This window comes from Anopheles ziemanni, chromosome 3, assembly GCF_943734765.1.
Source record: "Anopheles ziemanni chromosome 3, idAnoZiCoDA_A2_x.2, whole genome shotgun sequence".
In the NCBI taxonomy this organism is placed as follows: Eukaryota; Metazoa; Arthropoda; class Insecta; order Diptera; family Culicidae; genus Anopheles; species Anopheles ziemanni.
This window is the reverse complement of record NC_080706.1, coordinates 1,831,425-1,844,135: the sequence shown is the minus strand read 5'-3', so window position 1 is coordinate 1,844,135 and position 12,711 is coordinate 1,831,425. Positions and strand designations below refer to the sequence as shown.

The 12,711-nt window shown below is 45.2% G+C and overlaps 1 protein-coding gene across 1 annotated transcript; it reads right to left on the bottom strand.

Annotated features, from left to right (window-relative positions):
* Positions 1-2,015: 2,015 nt before the first annotated feature.
* On the bottom strand, positions 2,016-10,047 carry LOC131289142 (uncharacterized). Its single transcript, XM_058318349.1, has 3 exons — positions 9,850-10,047; positions 2,629-3,066; positions 2,016-2,561 (listed from the first exon to the last, which is right to left on the bottom strand). The coding sequence occupies exons 1-3, from the start codon at positions 10,045-10,047 to the stop codon at positions 2,016-2,018; spliced, it is 1,182 nt and encodes a 393-aa protein (XP_058174332.1).
* Positions 10,048-12,711: the final 2,664 nt, after the last annotated feature.

The following is a 12,711-nucleotide window of genomic DNA, read 5'->3' as shown; positions in this document are numbered from 1 at the left end:
AATTATTTTTCCGTTCTCCGGTAGTCACATGTCTTTTCCTTCTGGCCGTCGTGAAACACACGGTAGCTGACTTCATTTCCTTAATCCCCAACGGACACATTTGGGCCCTGGGGTGCGGCATAAGAAAACTTGACGTCGTTCTGGGGAAAACTTCGTCCATCGTGGTTATCTTGATCCAAGATTTGTTCACATGACGTTCGACCTGTCGGGTTTTCTTTATCCGATCCAAAGAGAAAAAAAACCGCATGAATCAGTAGAACAATAATGATGTCTTCATCATATCCTGACAGCATTCGATTGCCCAAATCCCGAACCTTTCTACCAGGATTTTCACACTAAAAGCTACACAGAGTTAACTGCCTAGTAAAATTCCTCTTTGCCTTTTCCTAAACTATTCACACGTTCATTTTGAATGAAACCTTTTCACCCGTATGTTTTCGAAGAAGAAAAACAGTTTCACATGGAGAATAGTTTCTTCGACGATCATGGAAATATTGGAAAAATCTAATTACACAACATCTGTTTTTAGTTAAGCGTGTACGATAAGTCGAGCCTCTCCAGCATTGAAGGTCACGTTAGAGCCAAAAGATAGAGCATTGAGGAAATGTGACTTACTAGTTCCCACGATGAAAAAAACTAGCCTTCTGGCGGGCCGCCAGTTATGCTGGATAGATTTAATTTACGACAATATGCAGATGTTTCTTTTTTTCTTCTAGAGGGTCTTCCTCCGTGTTTCATTTTCTGTATCTTGTGGTACATATGTGTTCATAAAGTTTTTTGTGTTTGTTCATAAAATTTTCTTTTCTCGTCCCGAACTCAGTGTCTGAAACTTGAAACCCTCCGACGACGCGGCCTCCTGCACGAGGGCCGTGTTCTATGAAAGCGGGTCAAAAGAGCCCATCCATGTGTGAAATCCATGATTTTTCGGTGGTTTTCAATAGTCACCGTTCTTTTCCAGTTCAAGTGCTAAGGCGCTATACAAGTGGTTACTAATTATTACAGTTTTAGGAATTTTCCGGCGGCAAATTGTTATGTAAGCCTTGGAAGTTGAGTTGATAACTTTGGCCTTTCGGTTTAAAACGTCGAATCTTTTTTTTGATACGTTCTACTGTACAAGGGAATAGAATATAAGAAACTTCCCTATGTTCATGTTACAATACAGCAAGCATAGATATGTTTCTGTCACGAACTCCAATCGCCATCGTTATAAAATAACTATAAAGCTGTTCGAACGCACCGTTCTTACATCGTCAAACGCAGACCCATATAATAATAAACTATCGACAAATTTCATCATCGACCCTCGCTGGACGCACACAGCAGCCAATTAGAGATGGACACTCGGCCGATCCTGCTACACATCTGTACCTGCACCCACATGCACCGGAAACTGGCCATAGCAGGATGGATGCTAGCAGACGTCCCATGGGGAACTTTGACGCCTCGATCTTTCTTAGGGCTGGAACACATTTTTCATAGCGGTCCGGTGTCGATTTTTATTGCCCTTCAGCGCGCACCAGGGTTGCATGTGGTCAGCGTGGAAGAACTTCATAGAGCTGTTCCGCCTTGCGCACCGACCGATCATTCAAGGGAAATGCTTAAGCAATGCCTATTCTAAAACACGTGGGCAGGAAGGGATTCGATGGTATCGGCGTGCTTGCCTTTGCTAGAGCTAATGAGCATTGTCCCTCCCGTTCGGATAAGCTTTCTCAAAATATATTCGGCCACATAACCTGCAATTATCCATCCGTCCACAGAAATGTGCGTGCATGCGTTAATCTCGCGGGACCCTAGCCAACAAAAAACGGAGAAAGAAAAAGATACACTCCTCGAAAATGAGGCTTTTTAGAGTCGTAACCTTTGTAGAATAATTTATTTCTCATCTCATAATTATAGACATTTGGACAAAAAAATAGAAGGGATAACGAATCGCATTGGAAATGTAACTAAAACGTAATAAAACATGTTTGGTAATCGCTGCTTCCCAGGCCAATCCTGGGCCGGGTCACTTCCGCCTAGGCCAGATGATGTTGGCCCCGAGCCGCACTCGCCAGGTCGAACACGGTCTCGTAGTCGTCGTCGAACTTTGTCTTCATCACCAGGTTCACCGGTCGCGGCACGGCGAGCGGCACTGGCAGCGCTTCCGGCATCACCGAATGGTGCACGATCAGCGCCCGGAGCGAGCTGAACTCCTTCTGGAAGCCCTTGATCTTGTACCCATCGCTGGCTGTACGCACGATCAGGTAGTGCGCGATGCGAGGGCCCGCCGATCCCGGAGGAACGCGCAGGGACAGGGCGTAGCAGTCCGGCTGTGTGGTACTCTTGCGCACCAGGAAACTGCCGGGCAGTTTGTCCGTGAGCAGATCGAGCGAAAGGTTCCGGGGCAGGTTTTCGTGGTACCAGCTCTCGCCAAGCAGTCGCTGATACTCCCGACTCCGGTCGAGGTCGCCCTGGATGGAGCCGGTCAGTGCGGCCACCTGTTCCCGTTGCAGGACGAGTGTACCCTCCTCCTTATCCTCGGCTATGGTTGACTGCAGAAGGTTCAGTGCTATTTTTTTAATCTGCAGAACAAAAAGAGTAGAGTAAGTAACAAGATTTTGACATTCTGAATCCATTCTAAAAACTTACAAATGCCGGCTTTTCGACGCACTTTGCCAAATTGACATCGTACTCCAGTTCGCGATTCTGTTTCTCCAGCATCGTTTTAATCTCCCGATAGTCCGCCGCATTCGGTGTGCAAAAGGCGGGCTGCCGACACGGACGGGTTCCGGTGCCTGTTCCTTTGAGATCCGGAGACGTTCCACTGCCCTGGCTGTTCCGTTTGAGGATACGCTTGATACATTTGTAGATTCGCGTTTTACAGTTGATCTTGCGCTTGCTGTCGACGAAGGCGAACCGTCCTCCGAGCAGCTTACAGTTGGACGATGGTGACGACTTGGCTTTCGGATCAGTGTCGGAAAATGGTGCCTTCCCGGACGTCGACGACGACGACGACAGGCCGCCAACGATGAGCATCAGGTGGTTCCGACGCCTCTTCAGGTCCTGTGTGTTGCGCGGTTCGTTTACCTGGAAGACAAACAAAAAAAATCACCATGTTAATTTATTTGCCAATTGAAAGGTCACACAGATGATGCCAAAGGGTCGCAAAAAAAAGGGGAAGGAAACTTCTCGGGTTGATTCTCATTCACTTCGAAGGGTGCAACAAACTGCATGCTCCTGTTGCACCCATTGTACCCAAGGAAACCAGATTAAATCGTCTCTTTGGCTGTCACAACAGCAATCAAGCTTCTTGGTCCCAATTTAGGGAGCGAACATCTTCCATCAAACCGGAAGGGGCGTCATTGTCAAGACCACAGTAAAGCACGCACCTATTCGCAAACAACGCTTCCTCGAAATGTAGCATGGAAGCAGGAAACTCTGGTACGGGTTTCCTTTCCCCGACATGCATCCTATCCTATGTCAACGAATCGTCGAAAAAGGACAGCTTAGAAAAATAAACTGCAGGTCGTGTGTCCGCTCTTTTTTTTCTCCAATTTCCTCCCAACACAAGCCACAAAACTCACAAATATTCCAACCTTTGCGAAGCCAGGCGGTTTGGGAGAGCGCTCCGGCACCGGCACCGGCTTTTGCCTAATAATGGACCGAAGAAACGCAAGACGGTACCGTCGGTCCGAGACAACAAATTCCTGTGGCACTTTTGTCAGCGTGAAAGTGTCGATTTAAAAGAAAGCAAAGAGTGTCACCGAGCGTGAGGCATTCTTTCCGGCGACGTCGTCGACGTGAAATGCATATCGAACGAAATTTGATGACGAGATGGCGTCCCGGAACGACGTGCCGTTGTTCGAGCGTTGTTTGTTCAACGACAGCCCTCGTGGCCCCTTCCCTGCCCTGGTTGCGGGCGGGAATGATGTGGTAAATAAATAACATTATTTCCATGCCACTTCTTATACGCATCGGTGAGCTGTTGTTGTTGGAGGAGGAGGAGGGAGGAACAGTGGGCTCGCCTGAAAGGTTGGCAGGCTTTTCCTGCTCGTTTCGCCCGCCACAAACGCAGATGTGGGTGGAAAACATCATCAGCAACAAGATCGTACCGGACCCGGGAATCGTATCGTATCAGATTCACGCGTTCTTATGGCGGAATTCTAGGCATGGTGTAGGGAAAACTGTTGCAAAGACACACATGGCCAAATTGAGAGAGCGAAGCAAATGGGACCCCGAATTCGTATCGCATCAAATCAATTCCGAAATGCGTACGATAATTGAAGAAGAATGGACCGTTTCCCTTACAATGGCCTCCCAACGTTTCGCTTTCTTCCTTCTCAAGTGCACTCTACGATTTTTCCCTCGGAGCAGCTGATGCCCGCCCTTTTTGTGAGTGTGTGTGTGTGTGTGTCTGTGTAATAGGTACTTGAACGAAAAAGCAAACCCCTGGACCTAGAGGACCCCACCGAATCGTCGAAACCCCTGGAAGGGTACATTTGTTTTGAATGGTTCTAGGCATGAGTTGTTATTTCAGCAATTTTCGAACTCACTCATTCCTTCCCGTGCATTACCCGAAACCGTCCCGGCCCGGAACGCTGGATGACAAGGGGCCACATCCTCTATGTTTTACCAGCACAACATCCGAAAATCACCCCGGTAAACGAAACGGGCTCGGGGAAACAGGGAGGTAAACGATAAGCAGCCAATAATGACCCCCGGGTGGAATGATGTTTCCCAAAATTAAATGCATCCGGGCTGTCCGGAATGCTGGGCAATGTTTGGTGGGTAAGTTAATCGAATCGGCTCACACAATTAAAAACTGTTTTCAAACACACACTTCCACCACGTCTTGCGGTTGCGGACCACTTTTCCACCGGGTTTTTAAGCCATGCACGCGACATTACTGGCATGCGTCTTTTCCCCCCCTCGCGGGAAATGAAACACTGACAGGGCCCTGACCCCCTTTGTGACTGTGACTGACAGGAGGGGCAATAACGTCAGTAGCAGCGACGCAGCTTCAACATCCGCAAGACACGCGCTCCGACCGAAAAGAAGCCATTTTAATTTCGCGTGCGCCACACACAGATTTCCCAAATGCGTCATCCGTGGGCGACATTGCCTTTAAAAAAAAATGGAGGCGTGCATCAATCGGGCAGCCTTCTTTCGGAAACGAGAGCAGATTGTATCGGGTGGCGAATTTCGTTCACCGGCCAGCAGCTGACGATGAAGTCCCATATCTGGCGCGCCACGTGCTCACTTGAATTCCCCGCCGGAAACCCGGGGCGGGTCCCGAGAGAAATGGACTTCAATTACATTTTCCATCCGACGGCAAGTAACTCGGGAACTCCATTTGCATGTAGAATGTTTCATCAAACATCAATTTGCCCCGCTCCTGGCCATCGAGCGAAGCCATTCGATGCGCCATAGGAGACACACGGAAGTCAATGGGGGCGCCCCGATTTGTTTATCCACACAGCCGAGACTAATTGGGGCAGGCTTCAGCAAAATCGTTTGCCGATGTTGCGAACGAGTTCGAGTCGATCTGTTTATTTTCCTCGTAAGTGGTGCCGCCGCATCCGTAATGTGACTTTTCTTTGATCGAAGAAAACACACCACCTTTCGACGGGCCACAAATAAAACGCATCTTTTCGATGCTCTCTCTGTGAGGTGTTTGAATAATACCGCTATCGGTTGTGTGTTTGTTATTCCACTGGCACCATTTGAAGATTTTAAAAATAGTCTCATTTGGCTCCAAAAAAGATACCATTTTCCAAAACATCGCATTGCAATAAAAATTCATCCCGGTTCGTGTGGAATGTGTACATGAGTGCCGTTCTTGTGTGTTTGGAACACATCCGCCAATCGAAAGGCGTTAAACCATTTGTTTTAAGTCAAAAGAATGAGACATGGCTGCCAGTCAATTAAGAACAAAAAAAAATGCACGTGGCGGAATGGCCGTCGGGAGCATGCGGCGCGCGCGTTAAGTGGTTATCTTAATTCCTACACCATAAATTCATACAACACTGGGTTTTCCTTCGTCGGAGTGGCAAGTTTGAGCAACAACGAAAAAAAAGCGAGGGCCCTACGAAATTCTGTGGAGAATGTGGAGCACGCCCGATCCATCTCGTCCGTCGTCCCTGGGGCTTATGGATTGTGCGCCGTAAAACCAAATCAAATAATTTATTGCATCGTGAAGATAAACCATTTCTTCGACGCCTCGAAAAGCGTCGACGGCGTGCCTCCTCGATCGCGCATCTCATTAGGGCGTTGCAGCCGAGATATGGAGAGCTAAAAAACCCAAGGCTGGGTCGTCTAGGTTAGGGTCCATGTCTCGCATCGGATAAAGTGTAGGAACCATTTCCTAGGGGTCTATGGTCAAGCGCGTTAAAGCACTGCTGTAAAAGGAAAGTGTCAACGGACAAGTTGAGCTATAAATTAGACACGAACGCATTATCACACCGTGTGCGTGCCTTATTCACACACACACACAAATGCATAGAAAAACACCGGAAAAAGGGTCCCTCCTAGCGGCCCCCGAGGTGACAACCGCAATCGAGATAGGGATCGACGTGAGGTTTGTCCGTTTTCGTCTTTAAATGCATTCCCGTTCTATCTCTGAACACGCGGGGCGAAAAATCGTCATTCTTCGGAGTCCTTTGTCATGTAGGAGAAGATAAGAGGACCTATTTCCCAACTGCCTCTCCCAGTCTTTCTTACTGCACCAACTTCAACACCTAATCAACTTGTTCCATTCCAACCCCAAGGACTCCTCCTAACGGTGGTCGTTTCTGGCATCAAAACGCGTTATCTAAGAATTTTAATTACGCCAAGTCGTAAAGTGTCACCCCGGACACAACCAATAGAACAATTTGTCACGCACACACACCCCGACCCCATGGCCACCGCTCGGTAAATGTGCATCGTTGCTCGTGGAAACATGGAACGAATGACTCACATGACTGCAAACAACCCCCCGACAGACACACACAAACGCATTGTTCAATTTGATGAGTTTAAGATGAGTCCCCGGACTCGGACGAGATGAGAATATTTGATTTCCGATGGGTAAACGCGATAACGGTTCCACGATTCAAAACCACAAACCTGGAGGAGGTTCTAAGAATCCCTAGCTCCCTCGAAGATAGTTACTACAGAGAATTACTGCAAGAACCTGACTCAGGTGATTTTTTTTTTTGGTTAGCCAACCTTTTTCCTATTAATCTCACCGACCTTAGTAAAAAAAAAGAAAAGATCAAATCCTCCTGAAAGTGGCATCACCAAACGGACACACAGTTCCAGGCGGTGTGCATCGATGTCGTAGGCCAAAAACGACACCTCATCGAATCGAAAAGGACGATCGTAAAATTTTATGGATTATTTCAGGCTTTATCTTCCCCTAGCTGGTGGTTTCCACTACAACCTGTCCGTATCACCTCGAACCAGACCCATCCCAAGTTAACAAAAGGTTTAGGACCAGCTCAAAGTCATCCGCGTCTTCTGACCGCCCCACATCAGGGGTGGTGGCGGTAAAAGCAGTTGTGGCATTTTCCCGACTTAGTGTAGCCAATGTTGAGCCCATTTGGACCCCGGGTCATAAACTATACGTGCAGCTTTTGTAACGCTAATCAGCGTTCCACCGAGATCCCTAGTGTGTGCTTTATTTGAAAAGAACCTCGAACGGATTACATATCTATCGTAAGGTGTCTGACGAAAAGATTTCTCCCTTTCTTCCACCAAAAAACTCATGACACTTCTCACACAAAAGTTCTCACCCCAAGTAAGAAAGCAAACGGATGTCGAAAGACTTGGGAACCGGTCAACGTACACACAGATATCGCTTGGCACATGATAATAGGAAGGAGAAGGTAAAGTATCCCCCATCCATACGCAGCATAGCTATATGCATGTAAATTGAGGCTCTGGGAGGCCACCGTAACGTACGAGGGAATCTAACGTACTTCTTCGTGGCGGCTTACAACATCCTTTTCCAACGGACAACATTGGCTACCGTGATACGAAAACCCTTTCACCTGGGACTTCTACCGGTGAACCTTGGTGGAAACCGAGTGTACCAACAAGTATAGCTTTACGTAACCCAGTACGGTGTACGGTGACATCCTCGCTGTGGTCGAAAGGAAGGAAAAGTAGTGTGCATGAAAGTCAATTTCTTCCATCCTTTCCATCCTCCACGGCGATGGCAATGGAGGAAGCGTTAAATTTTTCGTTCAAATTAAATTAGAAGAATATTGTCACGTCGCGTTCATCGTTAGGGGGTAGAGTGGTAAGGATGGAAGGATGGAGGCCTTTGGTGGCAGCATGTTTCCACGGAAAACTTCACGCTTCTGCTAGCCGTCGAGGGATGGGAAAGTTTCCACGCACACGGTGGCCAACCTTCATTACAATTCATTCGCCGTACAAATTTGTTTACCGACGCGTGATTGTATCCACTCCGACTTTATACGTGATGACCAACGACACAATTTGGGGCGTGATCGATGGAATTGATTCAATTAATCAGCCATAAGACGATGGCAGTCCACGGCCAGGTCGTTGTCACGGGCTGGCACGGCGATTGGGTTTTATTGGCGGCAACGAATCAAATTCCCATTCGTCTGCGTTCGTTTTCTTCGTGAGGCAGGGTTAACGAAGGGTAGATCGATGAATATTCCACGACGACGACCCGCTCAAAGATGGAACCCACTTTCATCGTCAATCTGCTCGATGATTTGACACTTTTGGCTTCCATGAGGCTTCCTTCCTCCAACTTGAACTGATTTTTATGTTCCCGATAGAATGACCGGACAGAAGATGAGCAACCGAAACCGAAGGACAAATGGAGAAGCGCGGTCTCAAAAATGATAAATCACAGCCAAGAGGGAACCGTTTCCACCTCATTTGTTTTTGACTTTTCCAACTGCAAATACTTGGACCGTATTTTTTCGTTTTTTTTAAACATGCTTGGAGAATATCGAGCATCTCAGAAGAATGGCCCTCATTTTTAATGACTGCTGGTATCAATTTATGCAAGCGAGTGTATATCCTTTTTTGAAGTCCCCTTCGCCATGAAAGAAGTACGTCCTAAGAAAAATAAACAATGTCCTACAATGATGAATGAGTTTTTTTAGCTTTATTTAAACCTTTCCCAACCTAATCAAAATATCTTCTCAGTAAGCCAATATCTCAGATTGTTGTTTCTTTCCTGCTGATGATCGTAGCTCATCTACATTTTTGTTGATTCTTGCATTTTGATGTCATGGAAAATACATAAACTCATGACCAAAAAGTGGATTCCAATGAAGCTTGATTAATGTTGTCATCCATCATATTCATGCCAGCATGACGTTTTTTTTTAAGTAAAGAACATCCATAAGCAACGTTGTACTTTATCCAAATGTTTACGAAGACTGGGTCATTTGTTTGGTCTATAAAGAAATTTCCCTCAAATTCAATTGTCATTTAAAGTTTCAACACATTGTAGAAACTAAATGCTGGAAAGAAGATTGTCTAATCAACATGCATATCGTCCATACTTTTCTCTCAGACATTCATGCTCCGTTTATAATTATGAATTTTTAATACCCTACACATGCTACTTGTGCAGCCTTCCCTTCAGGCATGTGCTTGTCTTAATCATGCCAAGGAAGCTCCTAAGTGGCTTACGTCGAAATTGATGCGGGTACCGTGGACCACAATGCATATGCCTTCGAGTGAGCAAATTATCAAAAAATCATGTTACCAAGAAAATGCTGTAACAAAATCTCGCAGTCTCGAACGACCAGGTGTATCTAGGGAACAGTGGAAGTGAAGTCGCAGGCTGCCAAGAATAAGGAGACATACGGAGATTGCAGGACTGGAAAAGCTTCTTACATTTTTCATAGCTGCTCCTCCATTCAGCTGATTGTGCAGTCGATCTTGCGCCGGTGGTGTCGTCAGCGTCGAGGGGGGCAAAGATTTTCTCATTTTCCTCTCCACCTTCGAGGGAGTGCCTCCGCACTCGTTCCGACTTTCCCCGGGAAGGGTGGCGTTATTCAATTTCTTATACTTCAGTCCTCCGAAGCGCAACATATTGGCTTTTTTTCGCGGCACTTTATGTGGACGATGTGTGGTGGGGGTTTTTTGGTGTACAGTTCTCGAAGCTGATTTCAATTATTGGGCTGGCTTGGGAGTCAGTGAAACTACAATTCCACACACACACACACACACACACACACACACACAGGTTTTGTACACGCGATTCTAATCCTGAGCACAGAAGCACGGAATCACGACAAGCACGGATTATCACAGCAAATGTTGAATCTTTGAGGCAAGGTCATCTTCGATTGCGAAGAGGTGGAACAGGCTAATTTGATGTTTTCGTTTCAGGCATTCAATAAATCAAATCACTTTGATAACGGTTTCTTCACCTCGTAAACGCTTGAGTTGTATTGTATAATCTCAACAGTGTAATATTTTTCTTTAAGTTATACACTTAGTTTGAATAACGTGCCACAAGTCAACACAGCATAATATCGGCATCGAATGACTCAATCACCAGCTCGAAACGGTTGCACTGTACCGGAAACTAAATGCGAAATCGTGAACACGTGCGCGGCCCGTTAGCGCTTTCCAGGACAGGACGATAAACGCCGCAAAACAAACGGCGTATTCTTTACCAATGCTCCTTCAACTCTGCGCTGATGCCACAATCTGAACCGAACCCGACGAGCAACAAATGCGAACTAACAGGAACGAAAAACCGCGGTCGATGCTCATCCCCTGCTCGGTCACGCAGACTGAAGCAACACCGTTTACATTTACAGTGCGTTACAAGATTTCAGCAACAAGAAATTGTTCGCAAATGACACATTTGTTGAACAACACACAAGAACTTTGGGATACAGCACTGCATCCGAAAGGTGTTTCTTTCGATGGGCTCTAATAGTTTGCATCAATTCAGCTTGGTGTTGCTTTTTTTATGTTCCGCACTGTGCCATGGCGATGCATGGCGCATTACAACTTGGAATAGATTTTCTTGCCCAAGAAGGACAGCATAAAAGCGAAAAGGAAAAGCTCAAGGAACGAAATGGAATAGATTCCATACGGACTGCACACTTTACTAGAACGCAGGGAAATAAGAACGCAACTAACGGCAAAGAAGGAGAAGAAGGGTAGGATAAGTTGAGGGTATGCGAGGAAAAGTGTCACATTTCGTGTACGTATCGAATCGTCCACATTTGGCGGAATGCTATCTACGCATATCGCGGACGACAATGAGGCTCAGATACTTCCCAACTACCCATTTGAATGCGATAAACTCGAGTTGAGCGGGTTATAGCCGGCTATCTGCAAATAATAGCCGACAGCGACAACTCCCCGCGATAGCAGCGTCTTCGCGGCCTATTTCAGTGGTGAGCGCGCGAGCACCCCAGGGCCTTGAGTTACTTTTCCCCGCGGTGTATTTGTTTCTTTCACTCCGACGCTTGGCTGTGACGTCACAGCCCGTGCGCCGAATAAATACGTTGAACGAAAATAATTTCAGTTTATTTTTCTTTTTATTTACCATTTTCTTCGCTGGTAGTTCTCAATGTTTACAACGTGGGATGAAATAATAAATCTGAAATGAAATATAAGAAAAAAAACATAAATAAATAACTATTCCCGTGAAAAGCATTAACGAGTTAATATTTTTGGTTGATGATATCAACATAGCAGATTTGATACTAAATGTTTGGGATATTAACTAAACACGGTTATTAAATTACATTTTTTTTAGCAACATACATTGTTATTCATACCCAAATTTAATGTAATGATGTAAATCTTTTGATTCTAAATGTTTACGATATCAACTAAAGACGATTGATTCTAATTAATTATGATATTAACTAAACACGGTTATTAAATTACATATTGCTTAGCAATATACATTGTAAATGATATCAATTTTTTACAAAATGATAATAAATCTTTGAGATATGATAGGTATGCATTAAACAACATGCAGATTACAACAAATGAATGAATACCAATAGCAAATGTTTGGCCACGAAACTAAAGAAGACTGTTCTTTTTAATGGTATGCTATGGAATACCATATCACGCCAAATATTCCGTTCTGTGTTATCAAGATTGTAAGTCCTAACATAATAAAATATGAGCTTACTAATTAATTGCTAGTCGTACCTTCTATGATGATGATCCGTATCACTAGAAATTTAGTTGAGGAAGCTAAGATCTTCTTCTTCCTTGTCGAAACACGCATCTAAGGGGTGCTGGTCTTATATACGGCAAATGATCTACAACGTATCAAAAATATTATTAATTACAACCCAAAAAATGCTGTGAACTACTTCACGGCATGTGTGTAGCTGCTGTTTAATTTATCTTTAAATAGATAGCTTACCTGTATAGTTTGCAACGGTAATCCGTTGCTTGTAATTTCTTCTAATTATCTCGAATACAAAAAAGCATTTGCTGCTGAAAGAGAAGAAAAAATATAATATCTATAAATATATGTTCATTACCAATTATTTTCAACCGATATTCACCTTCATCAACACAGAAGCATATTCTTTTCACATTAGCGCAATATCCGATACCTAGATGCAAATTATCGTGGATACTACCCTGGTGGTTTTTTCCGTGATGTGCTTGACGTGCGTGTATTGCTCAAAATCGTGCTACGGAGAATCTGGAGGCACGGGCGGATTTACTTCTACCTAAAGCAGGTATCTACAGGCCACGGAT

Excerpts from the sequence above, each read along its gene's own strand:
- LOC131289142 (XM_058318349.1), bottom strand. The coding sequence starts at position 10,047 with ATGTTGCGCTTCGGAGGACTGAAGTATAAGAAATTGAATAACGCCACC. Across the intron at positions 3,067-9,849 it reads GAGGAGCAGCTATGAAAAAT|GTAAACGAACCGCGCAACAC; the intron begins GTAAGAAGCTTT and ends TTTGTCTTCCAG. Across the intron at positions 2,562-2,628 it reads GCGTCGAAAAGCCGGCATTT|ATTAAAAAAATAGCACTGAA; the intron begins GTAAGTTTTTAG and ends TTTGTTCTGCAG.